The sequence below is a fragment of the Hemiscyllium ocellatum genome, chromosome 39 (assembly GCF_020745735.1).
Source record: "Hemiscyllium ocellatum isolate sHemOce1 chromosome 39, sHemOce1.pat.X.cur, whole genome shotgun sequence".
In the NCBI taxonomy this organism is placed as follows: domain Eukaryota; kingdom Metazoa; phylum Chordata; class Chondrichthyes; order Orectolobiformes; family Hemiscylliidae; genus Hemiscyllium; species Hemiscyllium ocellatum.
The window spans coordinates 8,407,608-8,428,571 of record NC_083439.1 but is presented as its reverse complement, the minus strand read 5'-3'; the positions used below and the strand labels follow the sequence as shown (position 1 = coordinate 8,428,571).

Sequence of the window (20,964 nt, the reverse complement as noted above, 5' to 3'; positions counted from 1 at the left end):
AGGATACCCAAAGGATCATTGCATGAAGACCCTAACCCATTGATGGTCACACCAACTGATGGCTGAGGGGAAATCGCTACACCCCCTGTGGGCGGGCATAGGTCACTATGACGATCTGTGGGCCTGTCAACACCAGAAGCAATGACACCAGGTAACCCCTCTGGGTGCTGTGGCCTCTCAAGCTGCCTCTCACCATTTGGATCTCTTCAACCGTTAGCAAAAGTGCAGTCAACGTTCTCTGAACCCCTCCCAACGCTGACTGGTTTGACGCTGCATGTTTCCCAGATGCCAGGATACTGGTGCCATGTCTGGGAGGTCAGTCTTACCCTTCAGCTCCTCCACAACAGGAAGGTAAGCATCAACAATGAATCGTCCACAGTCTATCTAGGTCACTTTAATCCACTGGGCCCAACCAGGAGCTCACATTACACCCACCTTGAAGTTGATGGCAAATAAAATTGGTATTGGTGCAGTTGCATGGTCCTCCTCCTTCAGTTAAGAGCAATGTGTTTGATGTCCAATTTACATTTGTTAAACGTCTGGATAATCCACTCAGAAAAAAAAGATAGACTCCAAACTCATTGAAATATTTTACACACAACTTCTCAGTGTATATCTTCCTGACATCATTTGACAATGTGGAAAATTGCCCAGGTATATCCTCTCCATAAAAAGCAGGACAAATCCAACCCGCCAATTGCCACCTAATGAGTCTCCTCTTGATCATCAGTAAAGTAATGGAAGGTGTCATTAACTGCGCTATTAAGCTGCACCTGCTCAGCAACAACCTGCTCAGTGTCACCCAGTTTAGGTTCTGCCAGGGCCACCCAGCTCCTGACCTCATTACAGCCTTGGTTCAAACATGGACAAAATAACTGAATTCCAGAGGGGAGGACAGCTCTTGATATCAAGGCCACATTTGACTGAATGTAGCATCAAGGAGCCCTGGCAAAAAACTGAAATCAATGGATATTAGGGTGCAATCTCTCCACTAGTTGAAGTTGTACCTGGCACACAGGAAGATGGTTGTGGTTGTTGGATGTCAATCTTCTCAGCTTCAGAAGACCTCTCTGCAGGAGTTCCTCAGGTTAGTATCCAAGGCTCAACCACCTTCAGCTGCTTCAACAATGACCTCCCCTCCATTATAAGGTCAGAAGTGAGGATGTTCACCGATGATTGCACAATGTTCAGCACCGTTCACAACTTCTTAAATAGTCCATGTACTTTGTCCTGACCCCTACCACACATCCAGCATGACCTTCCCAAATCCAACATGAAATCTTGCAACTTCTCTAACCTGAACTGAATATAACACTGCAAATCGGTTTAGGAAATTGGCTCTAACCAAATTCTATTGAGATATGGCTAACATTCAAATGGTCAGATTGATTGCATCTGCCTCAGTGTAACCTATTGATTCTAATTGTAAGTTGTTCAGGAGCACTGACTGATGGCTATAAACAGAAAATGCAGCATATGCTCTCCACCATCTGTGGGGAGAAACAGAGTTAACGGACTTTCATTAGGCTAACGAAGCTCTCTCCTGGCTGTAAAAAGATGTGCTGTTTATTTGCTGCACTGAGGAACAGCAGTGCTGTTCAAATGCCTTTAATTGTAGGAATTTCTAATAATGACACTTGCTCTCATAAGCTCATCTGACACAAGAACATCGTCTTATTATCAATGAAATCAGGAAATGCTGGAGAAACTCAGCAGGTCTGGCAGCATCTGTGAAGAGAGAAACTGTTAACTCAAGAGTCCAGTTCTTCAGTGTTTTGAAGAGTATTGTTGGATTCAAAATGCTAACTCTGTTACTGTCTCTACAAATACTGCTAGATCTGCTGAGTCTCTCCAGCATATTCTGATTGTTTTTTCACATTTCCATTATCCACAGTATTCTGCTCTTGTTAAAAATCCAGACTTTCTTTGCTGGCAGTCTAATCTGTGCTGCTCACTACCTCCTGGAGTTGGTGTATTTTACATCAGTTACACATTAGTCCTGACCCTTAATGAAAACTGAGATTCATGCTAGGATAAGCCTCCGTTGCTGCATCAGATGATTTTAATCCCGTCTCTCCATCAGTAAGGTTTGGCTTCCAAATTTGAAGGGGAGAGCTTTGGTTTTGCTAAACTCATGATCAGTTGATGGAATAGGTGCCAGTTGCAATTACAAAATATTTTGATAGAGATATTCATTCAGACTATACATTGCAACCAATGCATACTTCAGCAAAAAGTGTACAACTGTGAGAAATCAAACATCATGGGGAGAGGAGGCAAGCAGGTGAAATTATAACTTGTGACCTGATTGATAAATATGCTTTGAAAATTTTAGCAGTGATTAGAAATAAATTCATTGATAATTCAGTTACCAGATTTCTATGTGGCTTAAACTTCTGGGCAGATCAAGCAAAACCAGGGAGGTGTCAGAGTCTAGATTAGAGTGGTGCTGGAAAAGCACAGCAGGTCAGGCAGCATCCGAGGAGCAGGAAAATTGACATTTCGGGCAAAAGCCTTTCATCAGGAAGGTATCAACCTAGCCCAGGCGATTCCGTTACATTCAATCCCTCTCAATTCTTTCTTTCCTAATATCCTTTCAGCGTTATTATAATAACGTAATTCAACTAGTGTGGGAACAGTTGGTACATTAGAATAAAGGGTGCCCTTCAGTAAAACTGATCAAATGGTTACTCAGAAACAGACAAAATAGTGATTAGGGCAATAAATAACATCAATGAACTAGTGTGTACAAAATAGGAAATTTATAACAGGCATCAAATTAGATCGCTTGATTAATGAAATAATGATCTTCAGCACTCGTACACATGATTAACTAGCTATGATTTATGCAAGTAATAAGCTACAGTGCTAAGGGTTTCTATAGCTGCTTATTCAAATCATTCACTGACATTCAGCAGTGTTGAAGAATGAAGCTGAAAGCAGCAGGAATAAGGGGTGGGAAGTGTGATATAGGGGAGAAGAAGCAAAAGTGGATAGAGATAGGGAAGTCCAGAGAAAGGCAGAGACATGGCTTAGAAAGACAGGGAATGAGGTGGTGAGGATGGGAAGATGTGGATAAGAGTGAGGGTAGAGAGTGGAAAGAAAAACAGAGACAGAAAGAGAGAGAGCAATAGAAATACAAACGAGTGAAAAAGGCAAACAGGAAAATACTTATTGGTCCATCCAACCGCTCTCTTAAAGGAACTAGAAGTATAGTTTTGCAATGGGGGTGATGGGTAAGGATTTCTATCATGTAAGAACCAAGTGGAAGAAGGAAAAAAATTAAGGTTGACAAATATTAGGAAATGGCTTCCTGGTGAAACTAATAGCCTGAGGATCATAATCAAGATTCCAGATTTGAAAGGAGTCATGATGGATCATTTAGGGTGATTGTTTGCTCTTATAAAGAGAGACTGATATCTAACTGTCTCCCTCCTCTCCGTGGTTACCTGGGAGAGGGAGCATGCGGTATCCATTTCAGGGCCGCCATGACCACTGGATACCAGAGAGACTGTGATATCATCATTACACCCCCAAGATCAATTTTTAATTTAAATTGTGAAGTTTCCTTTTAGGTTTGTTTCTTTAATTCCAGTGCCCTTTTAAAGTGCCTCTGGTTTATTTAGTTTAATTTTGTTTAGTTGATTTCATTAAAATAGTATAAAGAGGGTCATTGGGGATCAGCGAGTGGGAGACACATATCTGTAATGCTGCATTCTGTAAACTTTTAAGGAAAGGATATCTAGTTTCATGACCTCACCAGTTGGCTTAGGATCCAATCATCATCCTGGTCTGCTGTTCAATATTTTCCCCTCAGACCATGTCATAGAATCCCTGTAGTGTGGAAGCAGGCTGTTCAGCCCATCGAGTCCACACAGCCCCTCTGAAGAGCATCCCACCCAGACTTACCCTCCTATCCTATCCCTGTAACCCTGCATTTCCCATGACTAATCCACCTAGCCTGCAGATCCCTGGACAGTATGGGCAATTTAGCGTGGCCGATCCACCCTAACCTGCACATCTTTGGACTGTGGGAGCAAACCCATGCAAACACAGGGAGAATGTGCAAACTCCACACAGTCGCCCGAGGGCAGAATCAAACCTGGGTCCCTGGCTCTGTGAGGCAGTAGTGCTAACCACTGAGACACTGTGCGTCAATATCCATTTCCATCATAGCTATTGTGCTTCATGTCTATGTGAAAAACTTGGAGATGTTATAGAGGGAAGCAACATGTTTTATAGGTCAAGACTCTCTTTTGAATAATCTTAAGTAATCAGAATATTAAAAACAGAGAAAACAGCATTTTATTATTATTATTGAATGCGCTCATGTGATTTTTAGAAAGGTAAAATCACAGTGACCAGGACTTTTATTAGTTGAAGAAATGAGTATTCACATTACACAATGATGGCAAGGTAGAACATTATACATAGGCAAAAATAAAATGTACAGTGCATACATATCACAGAGTCTTTAACTACCATCTATTCTGAACAATTCTCACAAAGGGGTGGCTAATTCATCGCCTCACTATCCAAAAAGGCATCAACATTATCTAACTTGCCTACCCCCACGAAGTCTGGCCAATTAGCATTACCTCATGTGAAAGTCTGTCTCTGTTGCCTGCGTTGGCTGGTTTAGATCCTGGAATCTCAGCCTATTTCTTCAGTGTCTATTCTTTGCTAAAAGAGTTTTTCTTTTCATAATCCTTTATCACAATCACTCTGGGATCACGATGTTACCATGACTTCCCTGCTAAGTTTTCATTTTACTGCAAAACTCACTGCTCCCAAGCATATGTTTGTCCCAGCAATAGTCTTAATACTTGATGCTGGGCACATGGACTGAAATAATTAGATTTCTCCCCAGATTTCCTCCAGTGAAAATATAGACTTCCACAGATAAACAGACCTCTTCAGCCCAGGCAAAACGAGATGACAGTGTAAGTTACCCATGAATCAATGAGATTGTGTCAACCATAGTTAGATAATGGCCGTATTTTCTCGAAAGCATATTACGTGTGTACCTTTCTACATTCGCAGTTTATCTCTGCATATTCTTAATTGTTACTCAGCACAGAACATGAACAGTATTTTGTGAGTGCAAGATACAGTGTAGTAACAACGTGTTGGGGTGGTGGGTTTCACAGCATGTCTTCTGGTCTCCCAGGCAGTCGCTCAGAGAGCGACTACACCTTGGTCTCAGCCTGAGGGCCAAATACAGAATCAGCTCAAACTGAGCCAGAAATTCTCGACATTACAGTATTTGTGGATTCATTTATTAATATCGTATTGTTAGTTGGTCACACTGACAGTCACAAACAAGCTTTTGGGTGAAGAGGGTTATGAGTGAGGTATCATAAGTGGATCAGGGTTATTTCAGTCTCCATCTTGTCTTCATTTTCATACCTCCATTGTGAATTCCTATATCCATATCTATAATGGGAACTGTCACTGATAAACCCTGGGTGCATTTGCACTGTGACAAGATTGCATAGACAGTTCCTGTTATAAAACAAATTTTTACATTGTAGGTTTCTGACAGGTGTAAGGTTTTTGGATATTATTCAGATATAGTTAGCGTTGACGACAGAAAATGCTGCAGATACTCAGCAGGAATTATTCTGATCTCATTTTATTTATTGCCTGTAGCCCTATTAATGCACACACCCACCTGATTATACCCAACTGCTTCACAGCAAACCCTGTACAGACAGAAAATCAGAGTAGATTCATTCCTGACCTGCATTATTCAGTTCTGTATCAAATGGTATAATTGCTAACTTCAGGCCAGCTGCTACTCTTTAGATTTCTCTTCACCTTTTTATAAAATATCAAGATTGAAGGCAATAACTACATTTCACGGGGTTGGGGGTGGGGTGGGGATGAAGAACTCAGAAACAGGTGGGTATTGCGGAGTTGTTCCCCAGGTCTACACTGACACGGTCAAAGTGACTCAAACCTGGCTCTTTCACTCAGAGTTGGCCAATTCATTTATACTGGTTATGACGTTTGAACATTAGCTTGCCACTATTTGTTGAGAACGTCCATGATCCAGAGAGGTTCAAGCAAGTCCATATAAATGGAGGCGTGTGCTTCATTGTGTAACATTCAACACATTGAGGAAGTGAACTCATTTGAAATGTTCCTGAGCATTCAAGCTCTTTTCTAGATACTTTCTGAATCAACCTATTCAGAGAAGTTATTACACATCTCTGAAGCAGTTGGGACTTAAACCTGGGCCTCCTGGCTCAGAGGCCAGTACATTGCCACTGTACCACATGAGCCCTGAGTCTCTTTTCTACTAAGCAGAGAATTTGCCATGTTAACTCTGCCCCTTCAAGTGCTCTCTGCATTCAATATTTTAATAATTGCTGTCTCGGTTGCGGTTTCGAGGGGAAACTGTGGCAGTGTCCCCACTTCTGAACCAGAAGAACTTGGATACAAGTCACACCATCTCCAGAGGTGTGTAAGAGCATATCAAAACAGATCAATTTTAAAATATCTACAATTATTATTTAATTTCTCCCAGCGATAATATTTGGCTCGAGGAACATTTGTGTACTGTCACCTGTTGGCATAATCAAGAATGAATTGTAGAGCAGACCGGGCAGTTAGGTATGGTGGCTCCTGTATGTACTTTGGCTCTATGGGTAATCAGTGCCAAGACTCCCATTACTGAGCTGCAGGGAAATGACCTGTCCACAGAAAACATGCTCAGCCTCTGATATTTGGGAATGTCAAAAACAGGAGAAAAAATATACTTATTAATATTCATAGGAACATTCAAGGTGGTTTATCATCTATGTACCTGTTCATTTGATGTGCGGGAATTCTGATGTTGTTTGAAGATAGGACAGTGCCCTTTGAAATAGACAGTAAACGTGAGGCCCAACTTCTCACTCAAAGTTTGAGTCAAAGACATAGTCTTACTCTTGATCTGTGAATGAACAGCCTCCAGGCAATCTGATATTTTGGAAATGTTGGAACAGTGAAGGGGAATCACCCCTCCACTGATAGATGGAGGTGGGTAGATGTCCTCTGAGCTACAGGACTGAAGGCTTGTGCTATTCCACATTAATAAATCAATCCCAGGAATAACAGTGGTACCTTCTGCTCTGCCACTGACTCTGCCAATTCTGAGGGAAGGTTAGGCAAAGATTTGCTCTGCCCCCAACAGAGCACGTGCACCAAATCTCTACAATCCCCCTCTAGCTACATATGGAGTTAGAAAGTCATACAGCACAGAAACAGGCTCTTCTGTCCAACTCGTCCATGCTGACCAAATTTCCCAAACTAAACTCGTCCCACTGATCCTCCATCACACATATGATCCTGAGCACAGCATACCCATGGTCCTAATACCTTAAAGACTATTATCTTCTAAACCAAATACCATAATTCCCTCCTTGGCCTTGTCTTTGTAATTCTCCAATCCATTGCTTGTGTTTGGTTTGGTGAACCAACCCCAAATTGACGACTAGCTACTGGAGCAGACTGCATGCCGGAATTGTCAGCCTGTGCTCCCTACAGCTGAGGCTGTGTGTTGGCGTTGGCACTTTACAAGATGACATATTGTGGGGAACCTGAAGTTTTGGGATGAAACCTCACTCCAGAGCTTCAGCCTGGGTCTCGGCTGGGTCTAGGCTGAAGCCACCAAGAGCAGTTGTCCTTTGATGGGCAAGCCATCTTTTAGATGGGACAGTAAATTGAAAGGCAACAGGATGTCTTCCGGTGCCAGTGGGTAATATCCCTTCCTCTGGGCCAGAAGGTCCAGGTGAGGTCTCATATCAGGGCTTCATTGCCACTGAAACAGTGGAGTACTGCAACCAAGCAGACTGGTTATCACACTATAAATTCTGCCATATAAATATTTCGGAGGCTGGATGAGAGTGTGCTGCTGGCCAGCCAGGATTGGGTGGTCGTTACAGCACAGCAGTCTGCCTGCATTACAAGACACAATGCACAGCTACCTGACAGCAGTAAGCATCCTCCTCATTTCCAGGGGCAACCACACACACACACACACACACACACACACACACACACACACACACTGAAAGGTTGCCAACTCTTATTGGAATTCCTGAGCAGAATCATAGAATTGCTCTGATGGAGGCTGTTTGGCCCATTGTGCCTGTACTAGTTTGATGACCAAGTGCCAATCTCTTGCCTTTGCTCCATACTCTTGCTTGCCCTTTCTATCACAATTATCATCGAATGCCCACTTGAATGATTCATGCAATGGACTGTCTTCAACCAGCTCCCTCAAGCAAACACACCTTTCATGTCCCATCTCCAATATCTTTACAACTGAGTGATTACAGTAAATGAGTTTTTCTTAAAAATGCTTTGGCAATGGTTTTCACAGCCTGCACAGCAGGTGAATCTTGAATTCCTGAAGACTACATCCTAGCCCTGGAGACTCCATCTGTCTGGATAGACTCACAAGACCCCATGGCAATACTTATAGCAGGAAGTTTCTGTCCAACATTCCCTGCTGCAGCCAACATAAAATTACCCATCATTCATCTCGACTGCTGATCATGGGATCTTGTTTTGTCTAACTATGCTACTGAGCTTGCCTCCAATGACAGCACTGACTTCATTTCAACATTAATTCAATGTGAAAAGTTGCAGGACTCCATGAGAAACCATAGTATAAGAACAAGTGGAGGGCTCTTGTGGTACAGCAGTAGTGTCCTACATCTGAGCCAGGAGGCCCAGATTCAAGTCCCACCTGCTAGGGAGGTACAAAAGAGCATCTGTGAACAGGTTGATCAGGCAAATACTGATAAATGCAAAAGATCTTTCACCGACCTTCTCTGTGGGTCTTCGAAACCAGAGAACAAAGTGAGGAGGCTATGGGGGAGGAGATGGGTTTGCAGGCTACACCTTCTTGGAATCACTTTTCATCTCTCTCTACTGTATGATCCTCACTGACCTTCTCACAAAAGCTGAAAACTAGACCCATTTAACAAGCAGGCAAACTCAGATCCTGTGGACTGTTGGGGAGACATGATGATGGATTATTTATCAGACTTGTTCACATTTGTGACTATATTGAATAAATATTCTAGTCTGTTATGCCAAACATGTATCTGTGTCTTAATCCTGTTAAATGTGGTGGAGTTTGCAAAGTGCAAAAGTGTTAGTCTAATTATGTCTCTGGTTGCTCACCACACTGACTGTAATATTGGCAGTCACAAGGTGTTCATAGTGTTTGGAACATTTAGCCACCCATTCAATTCACACATTCTAATCTAATTGACGTCCAAGTGATTGTTCAAAAAATCTGCTAGATTGGCAACTTGGAGTTGGAAAGGCAGAGGGGAAAATCTTGACTTTGTGGAATGATAATAAGTTATAACATTTCTAACTGCCCCAAGTTATATTTTCATGGACCACGTTTTGACAATATCAGCATCTTCCCCATATATTATCAATGCTCTTTGTTCAAGAATATCTCTTCAGGAATTGGGGTCAGATGTTAGCTGAAATCTTGCCAATGGTTCAGTCAGAGTCTGTCTGGGAACAAGAAGCTAATCAGAGCATCAGTGATAGTGCTCCATCCTATATAGTGTTTTGCAAAATAATTCAATTGTATGGAAGAGGCCTGCTTTTATTTTCAGAAGTTGAATAAATCTTGCAATTACCATAACTTTTGTAAGAGAGACAGTTGACTACATCTTCTTCTCCTGTATTCATCAAGACAAACACAAGAATGCCAAATTTCAAGTAATCGCAACAATCTGAATCAATCAGTCATCCCATTAGCACTCTTTTCTCCTGCAGTATAAATTATTGTGAACACTTGAAATCTGGCATTCTTGCATGTGTCCTGATGTTTCCAGAGGAAAAGCTTCAGTCACATGTCTTTCTTTTCAACAACATTCAAGAACTGTACCATCAAGCAGTTATGAGTATATAGTTCATAGTGTTCACTTCATCTCATTCATAGCTTAGGCTTCATCTGGGATCAGGTGTATAATTCAAACCAATTGAAGATGAGAAGGTAGTGTAATTGGAGGTAGTGTATTGTAATCAGCCAGAACAGGGCTCTCTAGTCTTGCTACATGTTCCTAGATATTATGTGAAAGGTGAATGAGGACATTTACACAGTGTTGCGATTCTATGATGATTTCTATGTTGATTTCACTATCTGCTGCAGGAAAGTGGAGAAAATGTAAACACAATTTTGACAGCACATTCTCCCATTCTGCAACGTGATTGGCTCCTTTCTTATGAAAAGGGTCAAAGTTCATCAAGTACAGCTTTGGACGGAACTGTGACATCCCCTCCACTCTACCCCAACAATGGATCTCAGACACCAAGCTCAAACAACATCCTCTTCCTGGTTCAGAGTTTCAGTATTTCCATTGGCCACACAATGGCCTTCTCAAGTGTTTGGTGTTGAACAGGGATCAAGCAAACTGGGACAGGAACTGACACAGCCCAAGATCATTTCATGTTACAACCCTTGAAATTGGCAGCTGGAGGAAACATTATTCTGTTCAAGCTCAAAGGTGGCAAGGACAAAATAGGAGTTCTAGGTAGTTTTCGGTCGCCCCAACTCACCTTTCTGCCTAATATTTATGTGTGTAGACCCTTTGCATTGAGATCATACTTGCTATTACAACTGACTTGTTCCTACATACACATTCATTCAAAAGACAGACTTCATGTCAGGCCGAGATTATATTTCAAGTGGAATCTACTGCCCACAGAGCAGTAATAAATTTGGGGCCTAAAGCCCTAAAAGGGATTGCAACGTCCTCTTTAAAGGAAACTCAAGTTTATATAATCAAATCTTTCAACAATTTCCTCCAGCAGAAAATCTTTGTGGTGAGCCCCAGTATCTGGCTGTCCCCATTCACTAAAGTTGTGTGGGGTGAGATATTTTTGTACTCAATGTTTACAGACTGTCTGTGCTGGGGAGGTCTGGAGTCACCAGCTCCATTTCACCCATTGCTTGTTTCCCAAGCTCCCAGCTCAGATATGGCACATCCAACCTACCATCATCATGAGGGACAACCTCAATTTACTGCATCGTAGTTGGACATTTCCACTTCCAACACTAGACAATCTTAAGGCCTTCAAAGTGCTCAAAGTCAAACTGTAAGTAGATTTAATGGCCTGTGCTTGATCCGAGTTCTCTTATTTTAAAATGTGGCTTTATCACTAATAGTAGCACGGGCAAAGCTCACAGTTGGCAGTTTGGAGTTGTGTGTTCACCAAACAAGAGGGAATTGGACTGGGCCTTACAGAGGAAGAGACAGACTGGAACTTACAGAGGGAGAGTCAGACTGGGCCTTACAGAGGAAGATACAGACTGGGCTTTGCAGAGGGAGTCAGACTGGGCCTTACAGAGGGAGGTCAGACTGGGCCTTGCAGAGGAAGAGACAGACTGGGACTTACGGAGGGAGAATCAGCTTGGGCCTTGCAGAGGGAGAGTCAGACTGGGTCTTGCAGAGGGAGAGTCAGACTGGGCCTTGCAGAGGTGGAAACAGATTGGGCCTTACAGAAGGGATAATTCCATCCTATCTGTCATAGCTGGAGTTGAAATAAAGTGATGGGGTGGGGGGTGGGGGGTATTTTGTAGAGTGCTCACTCAATGGAGCAACAATAATTCATTCTAATGTTGCCATAGCTACTCTGGATCTTGAGAATCTGTTTTTCCATTGTAGGGACACTTGAATTTTAGACAGTAATGAGCTCAGTATGAAAGCCAGTCGGACTCAACGTTCGATGTTCTTTCATTAGCCTGTGTACTGTCATTACCCTGATACACTAGTTAGAGATTAATATTGGGGTATGGAGCTAACACAACTGTGATTAAATTGAGCAGGAGAGTCCACGATTGAGGTAGTGATACATGGACTGTACAAGGAGTAGATCTGATGGACCAAATGGCCTGATCTTGTTCTAAGTTCACGTATTAAAACTTAGCTTTAACCCTAGTAACTGCATGGGCAAAGCTCACAAAGACGTAATCTGTGAGGCACCTTGGAGTATTTAATGTAAAACAGTTCACTAGCACAGAAATGTTTTAAATATATGTCTCAAAGTTGCTAATGAGAACAGGAAATTAGCTCGCCAGGTACCTGCTGGGACACAGTGCATATACCATCTCAGATCTTGCATTAGGTTGTGCACATAACTGAACAATTTTTTTGTTTTAAAAAAAAGACATGTGACTTCCAGTTTATCTTGTCTTTCGGGAAGGTGGGGAAGAATTCTATGTGTGCGCGTTTTTTTAAAACAGGTCCTATAGTACTGGGGGTCTTATAGCCTGCAGGTTATGGTATTTCAGTGGTTTGCAGGAGGGATGAGGGAGTAGCTGTCAGCTCAAGTGCTCTTTGGGACGTTTCGCAAGTTTTTCAGCTCCAATTCCAATTGCCGTATTTTCACATCTTTCTGTGTCAACTCCTCCTTCAGTCTCCGGATCTCATCTTGCTGTCGGAAGAACATTCGAAGGAGCTAAACAAATGACATTTGAAATAAATCAGTCCAAAGAATTCTAATTTAGTCCTCTTCCCTTCTCTCTCCCTCTACAATCCTCTTCAAATCTTCTCATCCCTTCCTTCCCTGCTCTTCAGTCTCCTCCTCCCTCTCACCCCCTTAATTTTCCCCTTTCATTTCCTCTCTCTCCTTGAAGTCTCCTTAAGAAGTCAGGATTTGATGGTATTCCATAAGCACTGATATATTTTGGATAATTATTATGGATCAGACCAGACCCCTTTAAAATATATTAGGAAGGTAGCCCAGAGCCTAATGTTATCTTATTTTTAAAGGCAAATTTAAAGTGCCTTCTTCCAAATGCAATGCCACTGGTCAAATGATTCGACATTAAGGAAAAGCACAACTTATTTAATTGCTATAATTAAAATACAAGCAAAACAGAGAAGAACTTTGAATAATTTAACTCTACTGGAAAACTTCACAGAATAGTAGACACAGTAACTGGTTCTAACATAGCAACACAGTCTGTTCTGATATAACACAATAGTTCTGTTCCTATGTGATCCTGCATTATAAGAAAATCACATAATAGCAGCACCATTTGAACCAATGGGCCCTGGAATCACATTATAGCCAACATAGGTAAGGCAAATTTGGTTTTTACAAATAATGGTCTAAATTCTTCAATCGCGTTATAGCCAATTTGTGTTGAAGAAATGCAGAATCAACTGTATAGTAACATATGCAGACACGCCCTTGGCAAAAAGGCAAATTCAGAAAAATAGATTTATCTCACAGGTAACACAGCAGCAGAGAGAAACCCCAACTTCTAGCTGTAACTGAGTGAGGGAAAAGGTAGATTTCACTTCTTCAAGCCCAAAACAGCAATTGCTTAAAGCTAAACCTAGAAATCCTGGACTGTGAGAGCTGGTTACACCCAGCCAGGCTGCTTCTATTGTTTCAACTTAAAAACTCCAAGTCCCTCACAAGTTGTTCACTTCACTGGCTTGCCAAGTATGTAGCTTGGCACCTCTGCTTTAAAAGCTCTCTTTGAAAAAAAAAGAGAAAATACACCTCTTAAAGCCACAGCATCATCACAATAAGCTGCCCAGGTGCCACTGTGCCGACGTGGTCAGTAGGTAATTACACTCTACTCAGCACAATAAATGAATCCATTCTTGGTGTTACTATATACTAGCATTTTGTCGCAAGATAAAGCTCAGTAATGTTTCCCACTTCCTGGCCTTACTTTACTGAGACAAGCTGTGATAGATGAATGGTTCCAGCAGTAATCAGAGACTAAGGATTGGAACTAGTATCTAATCTGAATGAGTATAGGCCACTCTTCTCATTAAGGATTGGAAAAAACTCCATGCCCCCCCTGCTTTTCATAAATCAGTTACAGAAGTGATTTCAAAGAGTAGTCAATGTTCTAACCTAAGAAATGCCAAAAAAAAATCCCACAAATGACAGTTAGACAATTTCATTTTGGTGAGGGATAAATAATAGTCAGACACCAGACACCTGCTCTTCTTCAAAACAGGGCAACCGTAAAACCATAAGATATAGGAGCAGAATTAGGCCATTCGGCCCATTGAATCTGCTCCACTATTCAATCATGGCTGATATGTTTCTTAACCTCATTCCCCTGCCTTCTCTCCATAATCCTTGATCCTCTCACTAACCAAGAACCTATCTATCTCTGTCTTAAGTACACTCAATGACTTGTCCTCCACAGCCTTCTGCAGCAGTTGGTTCCACAGATAAACCACCCTCTGGCTGAAGAAATTCCTCTTCATCTCAGTTCCAAAGGGTTGGCCCTTCACCTTCAGGCTTCTCCTACAAGTGGAAACACCTTCTCCACATCCACTCTATCCAGGCCTCTTAGTATATTGTACTTCTTCAAGAGATGCTCCCTCATCCTCCTAAACTCCACTGAGTACAGACCTAGAGTCCTCAACCTAGATCCTCATAACAGGATCCTTTACATCCAGCTGAGGGGGCAGGTACAGCTTCAGATGGAGTCCTCATGTGATGTTTGTCCCTGTGACTGTGCAGCAGTCCCTCAGTACTGCACTGGAGTGTCCACCAGGATTTCTGTGTTCAAGCACTCAGTGTCTGACTCAGGACACAAGAGAGCTACCAAATAAGCCACAATTAACATTTCATGGCCAGTTCCTCAATCCTACAGATTTCAGTTCAGGGAGAAATGCTGACCAGGACTCTGGGGAGAATGGCCCTGCTCTTTCTGAAATATTCCAGTGACCCTTTTCCCAGCCACTTGAGAGGCCAGATGGGGTTTTGATCTGTCCAAATGGACAGGAGAGACAAGGGTCAAAATGTGTGGTGCTGGCAAAGCACAGCAGGTCAGGCAGCATCCGAGGAGCAGGAGAATTGACAATGGCATTCCTGATGAAGGGCTTATGCCCAACACTCCTGCTCCTTGGATGCTGCCTGTGCTTTTTCAGTGCCATACATTTTGACTTTGACCTCCCAGCATCTGCAGTCCTCGCTCTTTCCAGGAGAGGCAAGGGCTTGGGAAGAGATCACAGTGAGTTCGAACTGCTGTCTTCAGGATTTCTCCGGACTCACCTCATTCTCTGTCCGAGGAGGCACGTTTTCTAACAGATCAATTCCGTTTACAACGACACTCTTCTTGTCCTTTTTAGGCACCTTGAAAGCAACGTTTGTTGATTTGTAACCTTCCTTCAAAGACATGAGAATTGGATCTGCGACACAAAACAAACCACACACAGCATAAGAGCTCATGAAAACGGTCGACTTGAAATGACGAAACTAAAACAAAAGTTGCTGGAAAAACTCAGCAGGGATTTTATCGATGTTTCCAATTCCAGCATCTGCAGTTTTTTGGACTTTTTGTTTAGAAATAACACAATCTTGATATGCTTGAAGTGTCACATATTCCCACATCCAGATCACGGAATCCTAAAAAGAAATCAATTAACATTTCTTTCTCCAATAGACTATTTCGTTTTTAACAAAATCAATGTTATGTTTCATATTAAAGTCTGTCACCGTCAAAGGATACAGGGAGGCCATTTCAGACTGAGAGGAAGAGACATTTCTTCACCTGGAGACTGGTGTGTCTGTGGAATTCCCTGACACAGAAAGTGCTTGAATTTTTTTCAAAAGTTGTTAAATTAAGTTCTTTGGGATAAAGAGATCAAAGGGTATTGGGAAAAAGCAGTAACAGAGTTGGATGATCAGCCATGAGCTTATTGAATGGTGGGGCAGGCTGGAAGGGCCGAATGGTCTATTTCTCTGCCTACTTTTTATGTTTCTATGTCAATTATCTGTTTCAAAAATTCAGAACATGACTTTAGATGAAGCAAAACCAATATGCCTTTATATAGCACCTCTAACATGACAAACTTGCTGTAGCATAATTGAATGAAATCTGATACTGAGCTAAAAGTGGACAAATTGCATATGTAACCAGCAACATGGTCGAAGTTGCCCTCAGGAAGGGCTTATGCCCGAAACGTCGATTCTCCTGTTCCTCGGATGCTGCCTGACCTGCTGCGCTTTTCCAGCAACACATTTTCAGCTCTGATCTCCAGCATCTGTAGTCCTCACTTTCTCCTCGAACATGGTCGAAGTGTCAGGCTTTAAGGAAACTCTTAAAGGGGGGAGGAGAGAGGAGGTGATGTTGAAATATTCCAGAACCTGGGGATTGCTAGCATTTAAACAAGGGATTGATATTCAAACATAGTTGGAGGACTGTGATTAGAGTGCTCTTCAGGTAGGGTAGCACTGATCAAACCTTTGAATCAGGAGGTTTTATGGGACAATAGTTAATGCACAGTTAATAAATGATGGACCAAATGTCCTCTTCTTCATCACTGACAGTGTAAATTGTGTGAAGTCAGGTTAAATATTGTTAAGGTAGTATAGACAGGAAGATTTTACACATGTTGAAACTTTTGTTAAAATGGATACTGATGAACTAACATTGACACCAAGAGGGTCAGATCACTTTTGCAACTTCAACAGAGATTATCCATCTTCCAAATTCTGAACTGAATAATAATGGGTTGGGAGTGAGGGAGGGAGAGGGGAATCTCCCCTTGAATGGATGAACACTCCCTTCTAGAATTTCAACCTGCTATTGTCAAAGCTTACCCGAAAATTCAAATTTGGTTCCAAAATCCTGAGTTTGCCGTAAAAACGTCAGAGCTTCTGACAGGGCAGCCAGAAGTACTTGTCTACAAGACCTGCTGAGCAGTGTTCTCTTCAATGAAACCATGCAATAAATCCAAGCATCCCACCCTCGGCTATCTAGGGATAGAGGAACAGGAGTAGGCCATTCAGCCCTTTGAGCCTGTTCCACTATTATCTGAAAGGGAAGTCGAGTCGAAAGAGATTCCTCCTTTGGACAGTCAAAAAAATGTGAACAGACAATGATTCCTTCGGATTCAGTATATTTTGAGAGTTCTCTTAAACTACATTTTTCATCATGATTTGGAGATGCCGGTGTTGGACTGGGGTGTACAAAGTTAAAAATCACCCAACTCCAGGTTATAGTCCAACAGGTTTAATTGGAAGCACACTAGCTTTCGGAGCGATGCTCCTTCATCAGGTGATTGTGGAGGGCTCGATCGTAACACAGAATTTATAGCAAAAATTTGCAGTGCGATGTAACTGAAATTATACATTGAAAAATTGATTGTCTGTTAAGCCTTTCATCTGTTAGAATACAGTGATAGTTTCACTTCTTTCATGTGTAAATCACAAAACCCTTTTTTTAAAAGTTGCATTCTTGGGTTAGCTGTTAACAATGGTGATAGCTAGACAATATGTTGAATTTTTCAATGTATAATTTCAGTTACATCACACTGCAAATTTTTGCTATAAATTCTGTGTTACGATTGAGCCCTCCACTATCACCTGATGAAGGAGCATCGCTCCGAAAGCTAGTGTGCTTCTAATTAAGCGTGTCGGACTATAACCTAGTGTTGTGTGATTTTTAACTTAGTACATTTTTTGCGTGTGAATGTCATTGTATCAGTTTCTTTCAACGTGTGCATGTGACTAAATGTCCTCTTTAACATAAAACATAGAACATAGAACACTACAGCGCAGTACAGGCCCTTCGGCCCTTGATGTTGCGCCGTCCTGTCATATTAATCTGAAGCCCATCCCACATACACTATTCCATGTACGTCCATATGCCTGTCCAATGATGACTTAAATGCACTTAAACTTGGCGAATCTACTACCATTGCAGGCAAAGCATTCCATACCCTTACTGCTCTCTGAGTAAAGAAACTATCTCTGACATCTGTCCTATACCTATCTCCCCTCACTTTAAAGTTGTGTGCCCTCGTGTTTGCTGTTCTCATACTTGGAAAAAGGCTCTCCCTGTCCACCCTATCTAACCCTCTGATTATCTTGTATGTCTCTATTAAGTCACCTCTCAACCTTCTTATCTCTAACGAGAACAGCCTCAAGGCCCTCAGCTTTTCCTCGTAAGACATTCCTTCCATACCAGGCAACATCCTAGTAAATCTCCTCTGCACCTTTGTTCAATTCTCCTGCAAAAAGGTGTTTGCTGGTAGTTTTTGTAAAAATAACTGACCACACAGTAATGGGGACTTCAGAAACACAAATATCTCCTTTATCAAATATCTATACAACACTGATGATGGATAGGAGGGAAGGGGATTTGGAGGTTTAGATTTTTTTTCCTCCTGTGTCTGTGACAGCAAGTGTGGATAATTACTCAAGTACATATAAAAAGAAGCTTATTGAATAATTGAGTCAGGAATGCTATAATGTTTAATTTTGTGAATAAGCCTGAAATTCAGTAAAGCTTGACTTCTGGGGTCCTCAGCACAGAAACAGACCCTTCGGCCCAACCAGTCTATACCGAACATAATCCCAAACTAAACTAATCCCACCTGCCTGCTCCTGGCCCATATCCCTCAAAACCCTTCCTATTCACGTACTTATCCAAATGTCTTTTAAAATTTGTTCATTCCACACACAAACCACCCTCTGTGTAAGGAATCTGCCCCGATGTCTTTTCTAAATCTCCTTCTTCTCATCTTGAAAATTTCCCCCTACTCTTGAAATACCCCATTCTAGGGAAAAGACAACTGCCATTGACTCTATCTATACCCCTCATTATTTTATTAACTTCTATCAGGTCGCCTCTCTACCTCCTACGCTCCAGTGAAAGAAGGCCCAGTCTATCCAGCCTTTCTTTATAACGCAAACCTCCCATACCCCTGGTAAATCTCTACTGAATCTTCTCCAGCTTAATAATATCCTCCCTATAACTGGGTGACCAGAACTGGACACAGTATTCCAGCAGAGGCCTCACTAACAGCCAGTACAACCTCGACATGACGTCTCAACTTCTATACTCAAAAAAAACTGAGCAATGTTGGCAAGCATGCCAAACACCTTCTTAACTACTCTGTCTATATGGGACGCAGACCTCAAAGAATGATGGTGTTGAACCCCTCAGTCTCTCTACCCAAAGTCCTCGCCCAAATGGCTACCTGGAATACGTGCTTTCCCCAATGCAATTTGCATCTTTTGAAGTGAGGTTACAAAGTCCTGCCCCAGTAGAAGAGCAGAAAACACAAGGAACATCCTGTGACTGAGATGAAGAGGATTGGCATTTACGAAGGGGAGCTGGAAAAGATCACATTGCAAGGACGGGGTGATACCGTGGAAGGGTCTATATGACAATTCCCATTCTGGCTCCCAATTCCCACCCAGTGAATGTAAACATGTTACTGTGGCTTTTAGAATTACACCAGGATTTGGTACAAACATGTTGCTTCTCACAGTTGAATAGCCTGTCAACATTAACATCCGGGTTCTTGCAATTAGCTACTCGAGTGAGGTATCAAATGCAACATGAAGAGGAGCTAGAATGGGTGTGGAAGCACAGGGATAGGATCATGATTATGGATTTGACATATGACGTGGTCCTAATATAAATTCTTTACAACACTGACAGAAAAATCCTCAGGCCACAGGAATCCGATCCTGAAACATTGTTGACTCAGAGGCTGTCATCAACTAAGCTGCTTGATTCAGTCGAGGAAGGATGGGAAGAGGCTTGAGTACAACATTAACCCAGACACACACTATTTGAATTAAATGGCTTGTTCTTGCACTGCATATTCTCTGAAATGTTTGCAGATACACCAGCCTTTATAAAACAGGGAAACCTCCCAGGGGAAATGTGAGGTGCACCACAGGTGATCTTATTGAGATTTATAAAATCATGAGGGGCATGGATAGGGTAAATAGCCAAGGTCTTTTTCCTGGGGTGGGGGAGCCCAGAACTAGAGGGCATAGGTTTAGGGTGAGACGGGAAAGATTTAAAAGGGACCTAAGGGACAACTTTTTCATGCAGAAGGTGGTGTGTTTATGGAATGACCTACCAGCAGAGATGGAGGCTGGTACAATTACAGCATTGAAAAGGCATCTGGATGTGTATATGAATAGAAAGGGTTTCCAGGGAAATGGACCAAATGCTGGCAAACAAGACTAGATCAGTTTAGGATATCTAGTCAGCATGGACGAGTTGGACCAAAGGGTTTCTGTGCTGTACATCTCTATGGCTCCAATTATTTCCTTCAGTTTGGCAGTTGATTCCTAATGTAGACCTTTGAGGTTCATCAGCAAATAACTTAAAAGATTAAATGAGTCGCAATCATAGTAATTGCAAGTTTTGGGGTTGTTAAGTTGACGCCCAATTGTACTTTAATCCTGGCTGTAATTGTCATCAGAATTGCATGAATTTCTGCCTGAGGTTGCCAGTAGTACTGTGAGATACAATTGGTGCTGTGCATTAGTGTTACAAATATTAAGAGGAACATTGAGACCTCTGTTCATGCCGCTGAGCCACTCGTCTGCTGTGAGTGCAGGTTCAGTCCCAGACGTCATTGGGTAGATATCCTCTTGGTAGGTTTCAGACTGAAAGCAAAAAGGAATTAAACTCAGTTAAGGACAAAGTAATCACAAGTTCCTTTAATGCTGCCTAATGCTAGTTATTCCGTTCCCAATATAATAAGCAGGTTGAAATTACTTTTTCATTCACTTACAGGATGTGTGTTTCTAGGCAAGGCCAGTAATTATTACCCATTGCTACTTGCCCATGAGGGAAGCTGGTGAATACAATGGAGTGGTTTGCCCAGCTGTTTCAGGTGCCAGCTAAGATTCAACTACCCAATTTGCTGTGGGTCTGGAGTCACATCTCGGCCAGACCAGGTAAGGAATGGTAGATTTCCTTCCCAAGAGACTGGAGGGTTTTTCCAATGATTTCCATGTTCTCCGTCACTCATGCTAACTTGCTATCGCAGATTTTGTTAATTGATTGAACTGATTTAAACTTAAGTTAGCAGATCATTTTCCAGGACTCTGGATTTTATGAGTTTTTTTTAACCTGGATTTTATTTGTTTACTTGCATAATCACTACTTCCACCTGAAAACCCAATCTATCCTTCTTAGAAATCACC

The 20,964-nt window shown here is 42.0% G+C and overlaps 1 protein-coding gene across 1 annotated transcript in view; it reads right to left on the bottom strand.

Annotated features, from left to right (window-relative positions):
• Positions 1 to 4,329: 4,329 nt before the first annotated feature.
• Positions 4,330 to 20,964, bottom strand: part of coro2ba (coronin, actin binding protein, 2Ba) — a 187,272-nt gene continuing 170,637 nt past the window's right edge. The window contains exons 10-12 of the mRNA XM_060853372.1: positions 20,331 to 20,421; positions 15,055 to 15,191; positions 4,330 to 12,480 (exon numbers count right to left, since the gene is read on the bottom strand). Of these exons, the coding sequence (XP_060709355.1) occupies positions 12,349 to 12,480; positions 15,055 to 15,191; positions 20,331 to 20,421 (360 nt within the window). The 3' untranslated portion in view covers positions 4,330 to 12,348. The remainder of the gene's footprint in view (positions 12,481 to 15,054; positions 15,192 to 20,330; positions 20,422 to 20,964) is intronic.